Consider the following 22,006-nt stretch of genomic DNA (forward strand, 5'->3'; position numbering starts at 1 on the left):
CGAGCTAGTGAAAATCCTAGGGTATTAAAGACGGGTTTAGATTATCTGGAGTTTAGGCTACAAGCTAGACCCACATCCTACCTGGACGTAATTTCTCCATCCTTTGAGAAATCTCTGTATCTGCATTTTAGGCTGGGGATAGTCCCAGTTGCCTCCTTTACCCAATCGTGGAGGGCTTCGGAGTCAAGTAAATGACCGCAGTTTGGGGCAGCTAATGAAACAACCTTACATTTTTTGATAATTTGTGATAAGACCTTGCGATTAGGATGTTTGTACCTTTGATCAATTCAAAGGGAAATCGGGAGCCGTTCCTCTGCCCTTACCTTGAGATTTCTGAGTCAGCGCTTACACTCCCATGTTGTCTTTTCAACTGCCCATTACATATACAGGGCGTGGCCTCATTACATATACAGGGCGTGGCCTCTTTACATATACAGGGCGTGGCCTCTTTACATACACAGGGCATGGCCTCATTACATATACAGGGCGTGGCCTCATTACATATACAGGGCGTGGCCTCATTACATATACAGGGCGTGGCCTCTTTACATATACAGGGCGTGGCCTCTTTACATACACAGGGCGTGGCCTCATTACATATACAGGGCGTGGCCTCATTACATATACAGGGCGTGGCCTCATTACATATACAGGGCGTGGCCTCATTACTTATACAGGGTGTGGCCTCATTACATATACAGGGCGTGGCCTCTTTACATATACAGGGCGTGGCCTCATTACATATACAGGGCGTGGCCTCTTTACATATACAGGGCATGGCCTCATTACATATACAGGGCGTGGCCTCATTACATATACAGGGCGTGGCGCCAGCAAGGATCTAAATCTATGAAGAACTCAGGCTTAGAATTAGATGGTTGTTGAGGGTCTGACAAGGTCGCGAGTTGTCTCTGCTTGCCTTTTATTTTTCTTAGCAGTTTTGTATTCTGCATTGATGGGTCTTGGATAAGAAATGCACATTGTTTGCTATTTCGTGTATTTGTCTTATTTTTTTAACAATTTGTATCGTTGTGCACTTCTCTTTTTCATATATTTATATCATTGTCTTTATTAGGAAAGCTCATTTTGTGTGTTGACTTCATGGTTGACACCAAATGGAAATGTATCCCCTGAGGGAAATGAAGAAAGAAAGACACATGGGCCTCATTACGAGGTTTGAGGTAGCCATGGTGCTATTAGCACCATGGCTACCCCCTTACCGCATTCCGGGTCCAGGTTCTCGAAATAGGGACTTACCGTGTCATTCCAACCTTGGAGGACCCGGTAAATCCCCATTCTGAGAACCATTCCCCATTCGATCCCCCATAGGGCTCAATGGGAATGGAGCTAATAACGGTACTGCAATTTGCGGTACCGTTTTTAGCTCTGAAGTCCCTTAACGGGTCCCTTCCATAACGCCGGGTAAAACCAGGTGTTAAGGGAGGGACCTGCTAAGGGACCTTGGAATAGGGTGGTAAGGGATTACCAGGACCGGTGTCCTTACCGGTGCCCGTAATCCCTTACCACCTACCTCGTAATGACCACCAATGTCTTTATTTCGAGAACATTGGCCCGCATTACAAGCTGGGCGCAAAGGGATACCGAGCACCGGTAATGACACCGGTGCCGGTAATCCCTTTGCGCCCTATTCCGAGGTCCCTTAGCAGGTCCTTTCCTTAACGCCTGGTTTTAGCAGGCATTAAGGACGGGTCCCGCAAAGGGATACCGGGTCAATAACGGTATTTATTGACCGTTATTGCCGCCTTCCCCCTTCCCATTGAGCCCTATGGGGGCTCAAATGGGAATGGGGAATGGCTCTGGTGAATGGGGAATTACCGGTCCCACCGACCCTGAACTGGACCGGTAATTACTCCATTCACCAGACCGGAGTCGGACCGATTTTGGAGGAAGCCCTGGCACTAATAGCGCCATGGCTACCTCCAAACTCGGAATGAGGGCCATTCTCTCGCCTGGCCACTCCACTCCCCGGGCACTGAAGACCCTTTCATAGCTGAAGCAAATGCCCCTTAGGCAAGAGCAAGAAACACATGCGCATTTATTCTGAAGACGTGTTCCAGTTTTTACATTTCACATCCTTGAGAGCAGAGGCCCCCAGTGTCGCCCCCCCCCCCCGACTCTACGCCACATTCCACAGTCTGGCCATTGCGTTGCTGGACGTTTTCTTGAAGTGGCTTGTTTTCATGAAGGCGCTAATCTTCTCCAAGGCCTGTTAGACAAAAGAAAATGTACAATGCATTGAAAAGCTACAGACAAAGCATAGCTCAGTGGCCAACACCAGATGGACCAGACCAACCTGTAGGCTGCGCCTCTACATCTCTGCCAGTACACCGGAATACAGCACTGCATGGCTCAGTGACCAACACCAGATGGACCAGACCAGACTCTAGACTGCGCCTCTACAACTCCAAACCTTAGCCAGTACACCAGAAGACAACAGTGCAGGGCTCAGTGACCAACAGCAGATGGACCTGACCAGACTCTAGGCTGCGCCTCTACAACTCCACACCTTTGCAAGTACACCAGAGGACAGCAGTGCAGGGCTCAGTGCCAACACCATATGGACCAGACCAACCTGTAGGCTGCGCCTCTACAACTCCACACCACTGCCAGTACACCAGAACACAGCACTGCATGGCTCAGTGACCAACACCAGATGGACCAGACCAGACTCTAGGCTGCGCCTCTGCAACTCCACACCGCTGCCAGTACACTGGAAGACACAGTACAGGGCTCAGTGACCAACACCAGATGGACCAGACCAGACTGTAGGCTGCGCCTCTACAATTCCACACCTATTGCAGTACACCGGAAGACAGCAGTGCAGGGCTCAGTGGCCAACACCAGATGGACCAGAGCAAACTGTCGGCTGCGCCTCTACAACTCCACACCTCTGCCAGTACACCGGAATACAGCACTGCATGGCTCAGTGACCAACACCAGATGGACCAGACCAGACTCTAGGCTGCGCCTCTACAACTCCACACCTCTGCCAGTACACTGGAAGACACAAGCAGGGTTCAGTGACCAACACCGGATGGACCAGACCAGACTGTAGGCTGCGCCTCTACAATTCAACACCTCAGCCAGTACACCAGTAGACAGCAGTGCAGGCCTCAGTGACCAACACCAGATGGACCAGAACAGACTTTAGGCTGCGCCTCTACAACTACACATCTGCCAGTACACCAGAAGACAGCAGTGCAGGGCTCAGTGACCACCACCAGATGGACTAGACCAGACTGTAGGCTGCGCCTCTACAATTCCACACCTCTTGCAGTACACCGGAAGACAGCAGTGCAGGGCTCAGTGGCCAACACCAGATCGACCAGATCAAATTGTAGGCTCCGCCTCTACACCTCCACACCTCTGCCAGTACACCGGAATACAGCACTGCATGGCTCAGTGACCAACACCAGATGGACCAGACCAGACTCTAGGCTGTGCCTCTACAACTCCACACCTCTGCCGGTACACTGGAAGACACAGTGCAGGGCTCAGTGACCAACACCGGATGGACCAGACCAGACTCTAGGCTGCGCCTCTGCAACTCAACACCTCTGCCAGTACACTGGAAGACACAGTGCAGGGCTCAGTGACCAACACCAGATGGACCAGACCAGACTGTAGGCTGCGCCTCTACAATTCCACACCTCTTGCAGTACACCGGAAGACAGCAGTGCAGGGCTCAGTGGCCAACACCAGATCGACCAGATGAAATTGTAGGCTCCGCCTCTACACCTCCACAACTCTGCCAGTACACCGGAAGACAGCAGTGCAGGGCACAATGACCAACACCAGATGGACCAGACCAAACTGTCGGCTGCGCCTCTACAACTCCACACCTCTGCCAGTACACCGGAATACAGCACTGCATGGCTCAGTGACCAACACCAGATGGACCAGACCAGACTCTAGGCTGCGCCTCTACAACTCCACACCTCTGCCAGTACACTGGAAGACACAGTGCAGGGCTCAGTGACCAACACCGGATGGACCAGACCAGACTGTAGGCTGCGCCTCTACAATTCCACACCTCGGCCAGTACACCAGTAGACAGCAGTGCAGGCCTCAGTGACCAACACCAGATGGACCAGAACAGACTTTAGGCTGCGCCTCTACAACTACACATCTGCCAGTACACCAGAAGACAGCAGTGCAGGGCTCAGTGACCACCACCAGATGGACTAGACCAGACTGTAGGCTGCGCCTCTACAATTCCACACCTCTTGCAGTACACCGGAAGACAGCAGTGCAGGGCTCAGTGGCCAACACCAGATCGACCAGATCAAATTGTAGGCTCCGCCTCTACACCTCCACAACTCTGCCGACAGCAGTGCAGGGCACAATGACCAACACCAGATGGACCAGACCAAACTGTCGGCTGCGCCTCTACAACTCCACACCTCTGCCAGTACACCGGAATACAGCACTGCATGGCTCAGTGACCAACACCAGATGGACCAGACCAGACTCTAGGCTGCGCCTCTACAACTCCACACCTCTGCCAGTACACTGGAAGACACAGTGCAGGGCTCAGTGGCCAACACCGGATGGACCAGACCAGACTCTAGGCTGCGCCTCTGCAACTCCACACCTCTGCCAGTACACTGGAAGACACAGTGCAGGGCTCAGTGACCAACACCAGATGGACCAGACCAGACTGTAGGCTGCGCCTCTACAATTCCACACCTCTTGCAGTACACCGGAAGACAGCAGTGCAGGGCTCAGTGGCCAACACCAGATCGACCAGATCAAATTGTAGGCTCCGCCTCTACACCTCCACAACTCTGCCAGTACACCGGAAGACAGCAGTGCAGGGCACAATGACCAACACCAGATGGACCAGACCAAACTGTCGGCTGCGCTTCTACAACTCCACACCTCTGCCAGTACACCGGAATACAGCACTGCATGGCTCAGTGACCAACACCAGATGGACCAGACCAGACTGTAGGCTGCGCCTCTACAACTCCACACCACTGCCAGTACACTGAAAGACACAGTGCAGGGCTCAGTGATCAACACCGGATGGACCAGACCAGACTGTAGGCTGCGCCTCTACAATTCCACACCTCGGCCGGTACACCAGTAGACAGCAGTGCAGGCCTCAGTGACCAACACCAGATGGACCAGACATGAGTATAGGTTGTGCCTCTACAACTCCACACCTCTGCCAGTACACCAGAAGACAGCAGTGTGGGGCTCAGTGACCAACACCAGATGGACCAAACCAAACTGTAGGTTGTGGCTCTACAACTCCACACATCTACCAGTACACCAGAAGACAACACTGCATGGCTCAGTGACAAACACCAGATGGTCCAGACCAACCTGTAGGCTGCGCCTCTACAACTCCACAACTCTGCCGGTACACCAGAAGACAGCAATGCAGGGCTCAGTGACCAACACCAGATAGACCAGACCAAATTGTCGACTGTGCCTCTACAACTCCACAACTCTACCAGTACACCAGAAAACAGCACTGCATGGCTCAGTGTCCAACACCAGATGGACCAGAACAGACTCTAGGCTGCACCTCTACAACTCCACACCTCTGCCAGTACACCGGAAGACAGCAGTGCAGGGCTCAGTGACCAACACCAGATGGACCAGACTGTAAGCTGCGCCTCTACAACTCCACAACTCTGCCAGTACACCAGAAGACAGCAGTGCAGGGCTCAGTGACCAGCACCAGATGGACCAGACCAGACTCTAGGCTGCACCTCTACAACTCCACACATCTGCCAGTACACCAGAAGACAGCCGTGCCGGGCTCAGTGACCAACACCAGATGGACCAGACCAAACTGTCGACTGCGCCTCTACAATTCCACAACTCTGCCAGTAAACCAGAAGACAGCAGTGCATGGCTCAGTGGCCAACACCAGAAGGGCCAGACCAACCTGTAAGCTGCGCCTCTACAACTCCACAACTCTGCCAGTACACCAGAAGACAACAGTGCAGGGCTCAGTGGCCAACACCAGATGGACCAGACCAGACTTTAGGCTGTACCTCTACAACTCCACACCGCTGCCAGTGCACCAGAAGACAGCAATGCAGGGCTAAGTGACCAACACCAGATGGACCAGACCAGACTGTAGGCTGCGCCTCACCACAACTCCACAACTCTGCCAGCACACCAGAGGACAGCAGTGCAGGGCTCAGTGCCAACACCATATGGACCAGACCAACCTGTAGGCTGCGCCTCTACAACTCCACACCACTGCCTGTAAACCAGAACACAACAGTGCAGGGCTCAGTGACCAACACCAGATGGACCAGACCAACCTGTAGTCTGCGCCTCTACACCTCCACAACTCTGCCAGTACACCGGAATACAGCACTGCATGGCTCAGTGACCAACACCAGATGGACCAGACCAGACTCTAGGCTGCGCCTCTGCAACTCCACACCTCTGCCAGTAGACTGGAAGACACAGTGCAGGGCTCAGTGACCAACACCAGATGGACCAGACCAGACTGTAGGCTGCGCCTCTACAATTCCACACCTCTTGCAGTACACCGGAAGACAGCAGTGCAGGGCTCAGTGGCCAACACCAGATCGACCAGATCAAATTGTAGGCTCCGCCTCTACACCTCCACAACTCTGCCAGTACACCAGAAGACAGCAGTGCAGGGCACAATGACCAACACCAGATGGACCAGACCAAACTGTTGGCTGCGCCTCTACAACTCCACACCTCTGCCAGTACACCGGAATACAGCACTGCATGGCTCAGTGACCAACACCAGATGGACCAGACCAGACTCTAGGCTGCGCCTCTACAACTCCACACCTCTGCCAGTACACTGGAAGACACAGTGCAGGGCTCAGTGACCAACACCAATGGACCAGACCAGACTGTAGGCTGCGCCTCTACAATTCCACACCTCGGCCAGTACACCAGTAGACAGCAGTGCAGGGCTCAGTGACCACCACCAGATGGACTAGACCAGACTGTAGGCTGCGCCTCTACAACTCCACAACTCAGCCAGTACACCAGAAGACAGCAGTGTGGGGCTCAGTGACCAACACCAGATGGACCAAACCAAACTGTAGGTTGCGGCTCTACAACTCCACACATCTACCAGTACACCAGAAGACAACACTGCATGGCTCAGTGACAAACACCAGATGGTCCAGACCAACCTGTAGGCTGCGCCTCTACAACTCCACAACTCTGCCGGTACACCAGAAGACAGCAGTGCAGGGCTCAGTGACCAACACCAGATAGACCAGACCAAATTGTCGACTGTGCCTCTACAACTCCACAACTCTGCCGGTACACCAGAAGACAGCAGTGCAGGGCTCAGTGTCCAACACCAGATGGACCAGAACAGACAGTAAGCTGCGCCTCTACAACTCCACAACTCTGCCAGTACACCAGAAGACAGCAGTGCAGGGCTCAGTGACCAGCACCAGATGGACCAGACCAGACTCTAGGCTGCACCTCTACAACTCCACACATCTGCCAGTACACCAGAAGACAGCCGTGCCGGGCTCAGTGACCAACACCAGATGGACCAGACCAAACTGTCGACTGTGCCTCTACAACTCCACACCTCTGCCAGTACACCAGAAGACAGCAGTGCATGGCTCAGTGACCAACACCAGATGGGCCAGACCAACCTGTAAGCTGCGCCTCTACAACTCCACAACTCTGCCAGTACACCAGAAGACAACAGTGCAGGGCTCAGTGGCCAACACCAGATGGACCAGACCAGACTTTAGGCTGTACCTCTACAACTCCACACCTCTGCCAATACACCAGAAGACAGCAATGCAGGGCTAAGTGACCACCACCAGATGGACTAGACCAGACTGTAAGCTGCACCTTTACAACTCCACAACTCTGCCAGTACACCAGAAGACAGCAGTGCAAGGCTCAGTGGCCAACACCAGATGGACCAGACCAAACTGTTGGCTGCGCCTCTACAACTCCACACCTCTCCCAGTACACCGGAATACAGCACTGCATGGCTCAGTGACCAACACCAGATGGACCAGACCAAACTTTAGGCTGCGCCTCTACAACTCCACACCTCTGCTAGTACACTGGAAGACACAGTGCAGGGCTCAGTGACCAACACCAGATGGCCCAGACCAGACTGTAGGCTGCGCCTCTACAATTCCACACCTCTGCCAGTACACCAGAAGACAGCAGTGCAGGCCTCAGTGACCAACACCAGATGGACCAGAACAGACTTTAGGCTGCGCCTCTACAACTCCACACCTCTGCCAATACGCCAGAAGACAGCAGTGCAGGGCTCAGTGACCAACACCAGATGGACTAGACCAGACTGTAAGCTGCGCCTCTACAACTCCACACATCTACCAGTACACCAGAAGACAGCACTGCATGGCTCAGTGACCAACACCAGATGGGCCAGACCAACCTGTAGGCTGCGCGTCTACAACTCTGCCAGTACACCAGAAGACAGCAGTGCAGAGCTCAGTGACCAACACCAAATAGACCAGACCGAATTGTCGACTGCGCCTCTACAACTCCACACCTCCACCAGTACACCAGAAGACAGCACTGCATGGCTCAGTGACCAACACCAGATGGACCAGACCAGACTGTAAGCTGCACCTCTACAACTCCACAACTCTGCCAGTACACCAGAAGACAGCAGTGCAGGGCTCAGTGACCAACACCAGATGGACCAGACCAGAGTCTACGATGCGCCTCTACAACTCCACACCTCTGCCAGTACACCAGAAGACAGCAGTGCAGGGCTCAGTGACCAACACCAGATGGACCAGACCAAACTGTAGGCTGCGGCTCTACAGCTCCCCACCTCTAACAGTACACCAGAAGACAGCACTGCATGGCTCAGTGACCAACACCAGATGGACCAGACCAACCTGTAGGCTGCACCTCTACAACTCCACAACTCTGCCAGTACACAAGAAGGCAGCAGTGCAGGGCTCATTGACCAACACCAGATAGACCAGACCAAACTGTCGACTGTGCCTCTACAACTCCACACCACTGCCCGTACACCAGAAGACAGCAGTGCAGGGCTCAGTGAACAACACCAGATGGACCAGATCAACAGGTAGGCCTGCGCCTCTACAACTCCACAACTCTGCCAGTACACCAGAAAAGTGCAGTGCAGGACTCAGTGACCAACACCAGATGGACCAGAACAGACTCTAGGTTGCGCCTCTAGAACTCCACACCTCTGCCAGTACACCAGAAGACAGCACTGCATGGTTCAGTGACCAACACCAGATGGACCAGACCAACCTGTAGGCTGCACCTCTACAACTCAACTCTGCCAGTACACCAGAAGACAACATTGCGGGGCTCAGTGACCAACACCAGATGAACCAGACCAGACTGTAGGCTGCACCTCTACAACTCCACACCTCTGCCAATACACCAGAAGACAGTAGTGCAGGGCTTAGTGACCAACACCAAATGGACCCGACCAAACTGTAGGCTGCGCCTCTACAACCCCACACCTCTGCCAGTACACCAGAAGACAGCAGTGCAGGGCTCATTGACCAACACCAGATGGACCAGACCAGACTGTAGGCTGTGCCTCTACAACTCCACACCTCTGCCAGTACACCAGAAGACAGCAGTGCAGGGCTCTGTGACCAACACCAGGTGGACCTAGACCAAACTGTAGGTTGCGCCTCTACAACTCAACTCTGTCAGTACACCAGAAGACAACAGTGCGGGGCTCAGTGACCAACACCAGATGAACCAGACCAGACTGTAGGCTGCACCTCTACAACTCCACACCTCTGCCAGTACACCAGAAGACAGCCGTGCACGGCTCAGTGACCAACATCAGATGGACCAGATCTAACTGTGGACTGCGCCTCTACAACTCCACAACTCTGCCAGTACACCAGAAGACAGCAGTGCAGGGCTCAGTGACCAACACCAGATGGAGCAGACTCAACTGTAGGCTGCGCCTCTACAACTCCACACCTCTGCCAGTACACCAGAAGACAGCCGTGCACGGCTCAGTGACCAACATCAGATGGACCAGATCTAACTGTGGACTGCGCCTCTACAACTCCACAACTCTGCCAGTACACCAGAAGATAGCACTGCATGGCTCAGTGACCAACACCAAATGGACCAGACCAGACTCTAGGCTGCGCCTCTACAACTCCACACCTCTGCCAGTACACCAGAAGACAGAAGTGCAGGGCTCAGTGACCAACACTAGATGGACCAGACCAGACTGTAGGCTGCGCCTCTACAACTCCACAACTCTGCGAGTACACCAGTAGACAGCAGTGCAGGGCTCAGTGACCAACACCAGATGGACCAGACCAGACTCTAGGCTGCACCTCTACAACTCCACACATCTGCCAGTACACCAGAAGAAGACAGCAGTGCGAGGCTCAGTGACCAACACCAGATGGACCAGCCCAGACTTTAGGCTGCGCCTCTGCAACTCCACACCTCTGCCAGTACACCAAAAGACAGAAGTGCAGGTCTCAGTGACCAACACCAGATGGACCAGACCAGACTGTAGGCTGCTCCTCTACAATTCAACACCTCTGACAGTACACCGGAAGACAGCAATGTAGGGCTCAGTGACCAACACCAGATGGACCAGAGCAGACTGTAGGCTGCACCTCTACAACTCCACACCTCTGCCAGTACAACAGAAGACAACAGTGCAGGTCTCAGTGACCAACACCAGATGGACCAGACCAAACTGTAAACTGCGCCTCTACAACTCCACACCTCTGCCAGTACACCAGAAGACAGCAGTGCAGGGCTCAGTGACCAACACCAGATGGACCAGACCAACCTGTAGGATGCGCCTCTACAACTCCACAACTCTGCCAGTACACCAGAAGACAGCAGTGCAGGGCTCAGTGACCAACACCAGATGAACCAGACCAGACTTTAGGCTGCGCCTCTACAACTCCACACCTCTGCCAGTACACCAGAAGACAGAAGTGCAGGTCTCAGTGACCAACACCAGATGGACCAGACCAGATTGTAGGCTGCTCCTCTACAATTCCACACCTCTGCCAGTACACCGGAAGACAGCAGTGTAGGGCTCAGTGACCAACACCAGATGGACCAGACCAACAGGTAGGCTGCGCCTCTACAACACCACAACTTTGCCAGTACATTGGAAGACAGCAGTGCAGGGCACAATGACCAACACCAGATGGAGGACCAGACCAGACTGCAGGCTGCGCCTCTACAACTCCATACCTTTGCCATTATACCGGAATACAGCACTGAATAGCTCAGTGACCAACACCAGATAGACCAGACCAAACTGTCGGCTGCGCCTCTACAACTCCACACCTCTGCCACTACCCCAGAATACAGCACTGCATGGCTCAGTGACCAACACCAGATGGACCAGACCAAACTGTAGGCTGCGCCTCTACAACTCCACACCTCTGCCAGTACACCAGAAGACAGCAGTTCAGGGCTCAGTGATCAACACCAGATGGACTAGACCATCCTGTAGGCTGCGCCTCTACAACTCCACAACTCTGCCAGTACACCGGAAGACAGCAGTGCAGGGCTCAGTGACCAAAACCAGTTGGATCAGACCAGACTGTAGGCTGCGCCTCTACAACTCCACACCTCTGCCAGTACACCGGAATACAGCACTGCATGGCTCAGTGACCAACACCAGATAGACGAGACCAAACTGTATGCTGTGCCTCTACAACTCCAAAAGTCTGCCAGTACACCGGAATACAGCACTGCATGGCTCAGTGACCAACACCAGATTGACCAGACCAAACTGTCGTCTGGGCCTCTGCAACTCCACACCTCTGCCAGTACACCGAAATACAGCACTGCATGGCTCAGTGACCAACACCAGATAGACCAGACCAAACTGTCGGCTGCGCCTCTACAACTCCAGACCTCTGCCAGTACACTGGAAGACACATTGCAGGGCTCAGTGACCAACACCGGATGGACCAGACCAGACTGTAGGCTGCGCCTCTACAATTCAACACCTCGGCCAGTACACCAGTAGACAGCAGTGCAGGCCTCAGTGACCAACACCAGATGGATCAGAACAGACTTTAGGCTGCGCCTCTACAACTACACATCTGCCAGTACACCAGAAGACAGCAGTGCAGGGCTCAGTGACCACCACCAGATGGACTAGACCAGACTGTAGGCTGCGCCTCTACAATTCCACACCTCTTGCAGTACACCGGAAGACAGCAGTGCAGGGCTCAGTGGCCAACACCAGATCGACCAGATCAAATTGTAGGCTCCGCCTCTACACCTCCACACCTCTGCCAGTACACCGGAATACAGCACTGCATGGCTCAGTGACCAACACCAGATGGACCAGACCAGACTCTAGGCTGTGCCTCTACAACTCCACACCTCTGCCAGTACAGTGGAAGACACAGTGCAGGGCTCAGTGACCAACACCGGAAGGACCAGACCAGACTCTAGGCTGCGCCTCTGCAACTCCACACCTCTGCCAGTACACTGGAAGACACAGTGCAGGGCTCAGTGACCAACACCAGATGGACCAGACCAGACTGTAGGCTGCGCCTCTACAATTCCACACCTCTTGCAGTACACCGGAAGACAGCAGTGCAGGGCTCAGTGGCCAACACCAGATCGACCAGATGAAATTGTAGGCTCCGCCTCTACACCTCCACAACTCTGCCAGTACACCGGAAGACAGCAGTGCAGGGCACAATGACCAACACCAGATGGACCAGACCAAACTTTCGGCTGCGCCTCTACAACTCCACACCTCTGCCAGTACACTGGAATACAGCACTGCATGGCTCAGTGACCAACACCAGATGGACCAGACCAGACTCTAGGCTGCGCCTCTACAACTCCACACCTCTGCCAGTACACTGGAAGACACAGTGCAGGGCTCAGTGACCAACACCGGATGGACCAGACCAGACTGTAGGCTGCGCCTCTACAACTCCACAACTCTGCCAGTACACCAGAAGACAGCAGTGCAGGGCTCAGTGACCAACACCAGATGGACCAGACCAGACTGTAGGCTGCTCCTCTACAATTCCACACCTCGGCCGGTACACCAGTAGACAGCAGTGCAGGGCTCAGTGCCAACACCATATGGACCAGACCAACCTGTAGGCTGCGCCTCTACAACTCCACACCACTGCCAGTACACCAGAACACAGCACTGCATGGCTCAGTGACCAACACCAGATGGACCAGACCAGACTCTAGGCTGCGCCTCTGCAACTCCACACCTCTGCCAGTACACTGGAAGACACAGTGCAGGGCTCAGTGACCAACACCAGATGGACCAGACCAGACTGTAGGCTGCGCCTCTACAATTCCACACCTCTTGCAGTACACCGGAAGACAGCAGTGCAGGGCTCAGTGGCCAACACCAGATCGACCAGATCAAATTGTAGGCTCCGCCTCTACACCTCCACAACTCTGCCAGTACACCGGAAGACAGCAGTGCAGGGCACAATGACCAACAGCAGATGGACCAGACCAAACTGTCGGCTGCGCCTCTACAACTCGACACCTCTGCCAGTACACCGGAATACAGCACTGCATGGCTCAGTGACCAACACCAGATGGACCAGACCAGACTCTAGGCTGCGCCTCTACAACTCCACACCTCTGCCAGTACAATGGAAGACACAGTGCAGGGCTCAGTGACCAACACCGGATGGACCAGACCAGACTGTAGGCTGCGCCTCTACAATTCCACACCTCGGCCAGTACACCAGTAGACAGCAGTGCAGGCCTCAGTGACCAACACCAGATGGACCAGAACAGACTTTAGGCTGCGCCTCTACAACTACACATCTGCCAGTACACCAGAAGACAGCAGTGCAGGGCTCAGTGACCACCACCAGATGGACTAGACCAGACTGTAGGCTGCGCCTCTACAATTCCACACCTCTTGCAGTACACCGGAAGACAGCAGTGCAGGGCTCAGTGGCCAACACCAGATCGACCAGATCAAATTGTAGGCTCCGCCTCTACACCTCCACAACTCTGCCAGTACACCAGAAGACAGCAGTGCAGGGCACAATGACCAACACCAGATGGACCAGACCAAACTGTCGGCTGCGCCTCTACAACTCCACACCTCTGCCAGTACACCGGAATACAGCACTGCATGGCTCAGTGACCAACACCAGATGGACCAGACCAGACTCTAGGCTGCGCCTCTACAACTCCACACCTCTGCCAGTACACTGGAAGACACAGTGCAGGGCTCAGTGACCAACACCGGATGGACCAGACCAGACTCTAGGCTGCGCCTCTGCAACTCCACACCTCTGCCAGTACACTGGAAGACACAGTGCAGGGCTCAGTGACCAACACCAGACGGACCAGACCAGACTGTAGGCTGCGCCTCTACAATTCCACACCTCTTGCAGTACACCGGAAGACAGCAGTGCAGGGCTCAATGGCCAACACCAGATCGACCAGATCAAATTGTAGGCTCCGCCTCTACACCTCCACAACTATGCCAGTACACCGGAAGACAGCAGTGCAGGGCACAATGACCAACACCAGATGGACCAGACCAAACTGTCGGCTGCGCCTCTACAACTCCACACCTCTGCCAGTACACCGGAATACAGCACTGCATGGCTCAGTGACCAACACCAGATGGACCAGACCAGACTCTAGGCTGCGCCTCTACAACTCCACACCTCTGCCAGTACACTGGAAGACACAGTGCAGGGCTCAGTGATCAACACCGGATGGACCAGACCAGACTGTAGGCTGTGCCTCTACAACTCCACAACTCTGCCAGTACACCAGAAGACAGCAGTGCAGGGCTCAGTGACCAACACCAGATGGACCAGACCAGACTGTAGGCTGCTCCTCTACAATTCCACACCTCGGCCAGTGCACCAGTAGACAGCAGTGCAGGGCTCAGTGCCAACACCATATGGACCAGACCAACCTGTAGGCTGCGCCTCTACAACTCCACACCACTGCCAGTACACCAGAACACAGCACTGCATGGCTCAGTGACCAACACCAGATGGACCAGACCAGACTCTAGGCTGCGCCTCTGCAACTCCACACCTCTGCCAGTACACTGGAAGACACAGTGCAGGGCTCAGTGACCAACACCAGATGGACCAAACCAGACTGTAGGCTGCGCCTCTACAATTCCACACCTCTTGCAGTACACCGGAAGACAGCAGTGCAGGGCTCAGTGGCCAACACCAGATCGACCAGATCAAATTGTAGGCTCCGCCTCTACACCTCCACAACTCTGCCAGTACACCGGAAGACAGAAGTGCAGGGCACAATGACCAACACCAGATGGACCAGACCAAACTGTCGGCTGCGCCTCTACAACTCCACACCTCTGCCAGTACACTGGAATACAGCACTGCATGGCTCAGTGACCAACACCAGATGGACCAGACCAGACTCTAGGCTGCGCCTCTACAACTCCACACCTCTGCCAGTACACTGGAAGACACAGTGCAGGGCTCAGTGACCAACACCGGATGGACCAGACCAGACTGTAGGCTGCGCCTCTACAATTCCACACCTCGGCCAGTACACCAGTAGACAGCAGTGCAGGCCTCAGTGACCAACACCAGATGGACCAGAACAGACTTTAGGCTGCGCCTCTACAACTACACATCTGCCAGTACACCAGAAGACAGCAGTGCAGGGCTCATTGACCACCACCAGATGGACTAGACCAGACTGTAGGCTGCGCCTCTACAACTCCACAACTCAGCCAGTACACCAGAAGACAGCAGTGCGGGGCTCAGTGACCAACACCAGATGGACCAGACATGAGTATAGGTTGTGCCTCTACAACTCCACACCTCTGCCAGTACACCAGAAGACAGCAGTGTGGGGCTCAGTGACCAACACCAGATGGACCAAACCAAACTGTAGGTTGCGGCTCTACAACTCCACACATCTACCAGTACACCAGAAGACAACACTGCATGGCTCAGTGACAAACACCAGATGGTCCAGACCAACCTGTAGGCTGCGCCTCTACAACTCCACAACTCTGCCGGTACACCAGAAGACAGCAATGTAGGGCTCAGTGACCAACACCAGATAGACCAGACCAAATTGTCGACTGTGCCTCTACAACTCCACAACTCTACCAGTACACCAGAAAACAGCACTGCATGGCTCAGTGTCCAACACCAGATGGACCAGAACAGACTCTAGGCTGCACCTCTACAACTCCACACCTCTGCCAGTACACCAGAAGACAGCAGTGCAGGGCTCAGTGACCAACACCAGATGGACCAGACCAGACTGTAAGCTGCGCCTCTACAACTCCACAACTCTGCCAGTACACCAGAAGACAGCAGTGCAGGGCTCAGTGACCAGCACCAGATGGACCAGACCAGACTCTAGGCTGCACCTCTACAACTCCACACATCTGCCAGTACACCAGAAGACAGCCGTGCCGGGCTCAGTGACCAACACCAGATGGACCAGACCAAACTGTCGACTGCGCCTCTACAATTCCACAACTCTGCCAGTACACCAGAAGACAGCAGTGCATGGCTCAGTGACCAACACCAGATGGGCCAGACCAACCTGTAAGCTGCGCCTCTACAACTCCACACCACTGCCAGTACACCAGAACACAGCACTGCATGGCTCAGTGACCAACACCAGATGGACCAGACCAGACTCTAGGCTGCGCCTCTGCAACTCCACACCTCTGCCAGTACACTGGAAGACACAGTGCAGGGCTCAGTGACCAACACCAGATGGACCAAACCAGACTGTAGGCTGCGCCTCTACAATTCCACACCTCTTGCAGTACACCAGAAGACAGCCGTGCCGGGCTCAGTGACCAACACCAGATGGACCAGACCAAACTGTCGACTGCGCCTCTACAATTCCACAACTCTGCCAGTACACCAGAAGACAGCAGTGCATGGCTCAGTGACCAACACCAGATGGACCAGACCAAACTGTCGGCTGCGCCTCTACAACTCCACACCTCTGCCAGTACACTGGAATATAGCACTGCATGGCTCAGTGACCAACACCAGATGGACCAGACCAGACTCTAGGCTGTGCCTCTACAACTCCACACCTCTGCCAGTACACTGGAAGACACAGTGCAGGGCTCAGTGACCAACACCGGATGGACCAGACCAGACTGTAGGCTGCGCCTCTACAATTCCACACCTCGGCCAGTACGCCAGTAGACAGCAGTGCAGGCCTCAGTGACCAACACCAGATGGACCAGAACAGACTTTAGGCTGCGCCTCTACAACTACACATCTGCCAGTACACCAGAAGACAGCAGTGCAGGGCTCATTGACCACCACCAGATGGACTAGACCAGACTGTAGGCTGCGCCTCTACAACTCCACAACTCAGCCAGTACACCAGAAGACAGCAGTGCGGGGCTCAGTGACCAACACCAGATGGACCAGACATGAGTATAGGTTGTGCCTCTACAACTCCACACCTCTGCCAGTACACCAGAAGACAGCAGTGTGGGGCTCAGTGACCAACACCAGATGGACCAAACCAAACTGTAGGTTGCGGCTCTACAACTCCACACATCTACCAGTACACCAGAAGACAACACTGCATGGCTCAGTGACAAACACCAGATGGTCCAGACCAACCTGTAGGCTGCGCCTCTACAACTCCACAACTCTGCCGGTACACCAGAAGACAGCAATGCAGGGCTCAGTGACCAACACCAGATAGACCAGACCAAATTGTCGACTGTGCCTCTACAACTCCACAACTCTACCAGTACACCAGAAAACAGCACTACATGGCTCAGTGTCCAACACCAGATGGACCAGAACAGACTCTAGGCTGCACCTCTACAACTCCACACCTCTGCCAGTACACCAGAAGACAGCAGTGCAGGGCTCAATGACCAACACCAGATGGACCAGACCAGACTGTAAGATGCGCCTCTACAACTCCACAACTCTGCCAGTACACCAGAAGACAGCAGTGCAGGGCTCAGTGACCAGCACCAGATGGACCAGACCAGACTCTAGGCTGCACCTCTACAACTCCACACATCTGCCAGTACACCAGAAGACAGCCGTGCCGGGCTCAGTGACCAACACCAGATGGACCAGACCAAACTGTCGACTGCGCCTCTACAATTCCACAACTCTGCCAGTACACCAGAAGACAGCAGTGCATGGCTCAGTGACCAACACCAGATGGGCCAGACCAACCTGTAAGCTGCGCCTCTACAACTCCACAACTCTGCCAGTACACCAGAAGACAACAGTGCAGGGCTCAGTGGCCAACACCAGATGGACCAGACCAGACTTTAGGCTGTACCTCTACAACTCCACACCGCTGCCAATGCACCAGAAGACAGCAATGCAGGGCTAAGTGACCAACACCAGATGGACCAGACCAGAATGTAGGCTGCGCCTCACCACAACTCCACAACTCTGCCAGCACACCAGAGGACAGCAGTGCAGGGCTCAGTGCCAACACCATATGGACCAGACCAACCTGTAGGCTGCGCCTCTACAACTCCACACCACTGCCTGTAAACCAGAACACAACAGTGCAGGGCTCAGTGACCAACACCAGATGGACCAGACCAACCTGTAGTCTGCGCCTCTACACCTCCACAACTCTGCCAGTACACCGGAATACAGCACTGCATGGCTCAGTGACCAACACCAGATGGACCAGACCAGACTCTAGGCTGCGCCTCTGCAACTCCACACCTCTGCCAGTAGACTGGAAGACACAGTGCAGGGCTCAGTGACCAACACCAGATGGACCAGACCAGACTGTAGGCTGCGCCTCTACAATTCCACAACTCTTGCAGTACACCGGAAGACAGCAGTGCAGGGCTCAGTGGCCAACACCAGATCGACCAGATCAAACTGTAGGCTCCGCCTCTACACCTCCACAACTCTGCCAGTACACCGGAAGACAGCAGTGCAGGGCACAATGACCAACACCAGATGGACCAGACCAAACTGTTGGCTGCGCCTCTACAACTCCACACCTCTGCCAGTACACCGGAATACAGCACTGCATGGCTCAGTGACCAACACCAGATGGACCAGACCAGACTCTAGGCTGCGCCTCTACAACGCCACACCTCTGCCAGTACACTGGAAGACACAGTGCAGGGCTCAGTGACCAACACCAGATGGACCAGACCAGACTGTAGGCTGCGCCTCTACAATTCCACACCTCGGCCAGTACACCAGTAGACAGCAGTGCAGGCCTCAGGGACCAACACCAGATGGACAAGAACAGACTTTAGGCTGCACCTCTACAACTACACATCTGCCAGTACACCAGAAGACAGCAGTGCAGGGCTCAGTGACCACCACCAGATGGACTAGACCAGACTGTAGGCTGCGCCTCTACAACTCCACAACTCAGCCAGTACACCAGAAGACAGCAGTGTGGGGCTCAGTGACCAACACCAGATGGACCAGACATGAGTATAGGTTGTGCCTCTACAACTCCACACCTCTGCCAGTACACTAGAAGACAGCAGTGTGGGGCTCAGTGACCAACACCAGATGGACCAAACCAAACTGTAGGTTGCGGCTCTACAACTCCACACATCTACCAGTACACCAGAAGACAACACTGCATGACTCAGTGACAAACACCAGATGGTCCAGACCAACCTGTAGGCTGCGCCTCTACAACTCCACAACTCTGCCGGTACACCAGAAGACAGCAGTGCAGGGCTCAGTGACCAACACCAGATAGACCAGACCAAATTGTCGACTGTGCCTCTACAACTCCACAACTCTGCCGGTACACCAGAAGACAGCAGTGCAGGGCTCAGTGTCCAACACCAGATGGACCAGAACAGACTCTAGGCTGCACCTCTACAACTCCACACCTCTGCCAGTACACCAGAAGACAGCAGTGCAGGGCTCAGTGACCAACACCAGATGGACCAGACCAGACTGTAAGCTGCGCCTCTACAACTCCACAACTCTGCCAGTACACCAGAAGACAGCAGTGCAGGGCTCAGTGACCAGCACCAGATGGACCAGACCAGACTCTAGGCTGCACCTCTACAACTCCACACATCTGCCAGTACACCAGAAGACAGCCGTGCCGGGCTCAGTGACCAACACCAGATGGACCAGACCAAACTGTTGACTGCGCCTCTACAACTCCACACCTCTGCCAGTACACCAGAAGACAGCAGTGCATGGCTCAGTGACCAACACCAGATGGGCCAGACCAACCTGTAAGCTGCGCCTCTACAACTCCACAACTCTGCCAGTACACCAGAAGACAACAGTGCAGGGCTCAGTGGCCAACACCAGATGGACCAGACCAGACTTTAGGCTGTACCTCTACAACTCCACACCTCTGCCAATACACCAGAAGACAGCAATGCAGGGCTAAGTGACCACCACCAGATGGACTAGACCAGACTGTAAGCTGCACCTTTACAACTCCACAACTCTGCCAGTACACCAGAAGACAGCAGTGCAGGGCTCAGTGACCAACACCAGATGGACCAGACCGGAGTCTAGGCTCTGCCTCTACACCTCCACACCTCTGCCAGTACACCGGAATACAGCAGTGCAAGGCTCAGTGGCCAACACCAGATGGACCAGACCAAACTTTAGGCTGCGCCTCTACAACTCCACACCTCTGCTAGTACACTGGAAGACACAGTGCAGGGCTCAGTGACCAACACCAGATGGCCCAGACCAGACTGTAGGCTGCGCCTCTACAATTCCACACCTCTGCCAGTACACCAGAAGACAGCAGTGCAGGCCTCAGTGACCAACACCAGATGGACCAGAACAGACTTTAGGCTGCGCCTCTACAACTCCACACCTCTGCCAATACGCTAGAAGACAGCAGTGCAGGGCTCAGTGACCAACACCAGATGGACAAGACCAGACTGTAAGCTGCGCCTCTACAACTCCACACATCTACCAGTACACCAGAAGACAGCACTGCATGGCTCAGTGACCAACACCAGATGGTCCAGACCAACCTGTAGGCTGCGCGTCTACAACTCTGCCAGTACACCAGAAGACAGCAGTGCAGAGCTCAGTGACCAACACCATATAGACCAGACCGAATTGTCGACTGCGCCTCTACAACTCCACACCTCCACCAGTACACCAGAAGACAGCACTGCATGGCTCAGTGACCAACACCAGATGGACCAGACCAGACTGTAAGCTGCGCCTCTACAACTCCACAACTCTGCCAGTACACCAGAGACAGCAGTGCAGGGCTCAGTGACCAACACCAGATGGACCAGACCAGAGTCTACGATGCGCCTCTACAACTCCACACCTCTGCCAGTACACCAGAAGACAGCAGTGCAGGCCTCAGTGACCAACACCAGATGGACCAGACCAAACTGTAGGCTGCGGCTCTACAGCTCCCCACCTCTAACAGTACACCAGAAGACAGCACTGCATGGCTCAGTGACCAACACCAGATGGACCAGACCAACCTGTAGGCTGCACCTCTACAACTCCACAACTCTGCCAGTACACAAGAAGACAGCAGTGCAGGGCTCATTGACCAACACCAGATAGACCAGACCAAACTGTCGACTGTGCCTCTACAACTCCACACGACTGCCCGTACACCAGAAGACAGCAGTGCAGGCCTCAGTGAACAACACCAGATGGACCAGATCAACAGGTAGGCCTGCGCCTCTACAACTCCACAACTCTGCCAGTACACCAGAAAACTGCAGTGCAGGACTCAGTGACCAACACCAGATGGACCAGAACAGACTCTAGGTTGCGCCTCTACAACTCAACTCTGCCAGTACACCAGAAGACAACATTGCGGGGCTCAGTGACCAACACCAGATGAACCAGACCAGACTGTAGGCTGCACCTCTACAACTCCACACCCCTGCCAATACACCAGAAGACAGCAGTGCAGGGCTTAGTGACCAACACCAAATGGACCCGACCAAACTGTAGGCTGCGCCTCTACAACCCCACACCTCTGCCAGTACACCAGAAGACAGCAGTGCAGGGCTCATTGGCCAACACCAGATGGACCAGACCAGACC

General features: G+C 54.4%; 1 protein-coding gene across 1 annotated transcript in view; it reads right to left on the reverse strand.

The window, feature by feature from the left end:
- Positions 1-2,057: 2,057 nt before the first annotated feature.
- LOC138520148 (glutathione S-transferase Mu 1-like) overlaps positions 2,058-22,006 on the reverse strand; it is a 47,598-nt gene continuing 27,649 nt past the window's right edge. The window contains exon 4 of the mRNA XM_069632633.1: positions 2,058-2,227. Within this exon, the coding sequence (XP_069488734.1) occupies positions 2,138-2,227 (90 nt within the window). The 3' untranslated portion in view covers positions 2,058-2,137. The remainder of the gene's footprint in view (positions 2,228-22,006) is intronic.

Source organism: Ambystoma mexicanum, chromosome 13 (genome assembly GCF_040938575.1).
Source record: "Ambystoma mexicanum isolate Mex_15411 chromosome 13, UKY_AmexF1_1, whole genome shotgun sequence".
Classification (NCBI taxonomy): Eukaryota; Metazoa; Chordata; class Amphibia; order Caudata; family Ambystomatidae; genus Ambystoma; species Ambystoma mexicanum.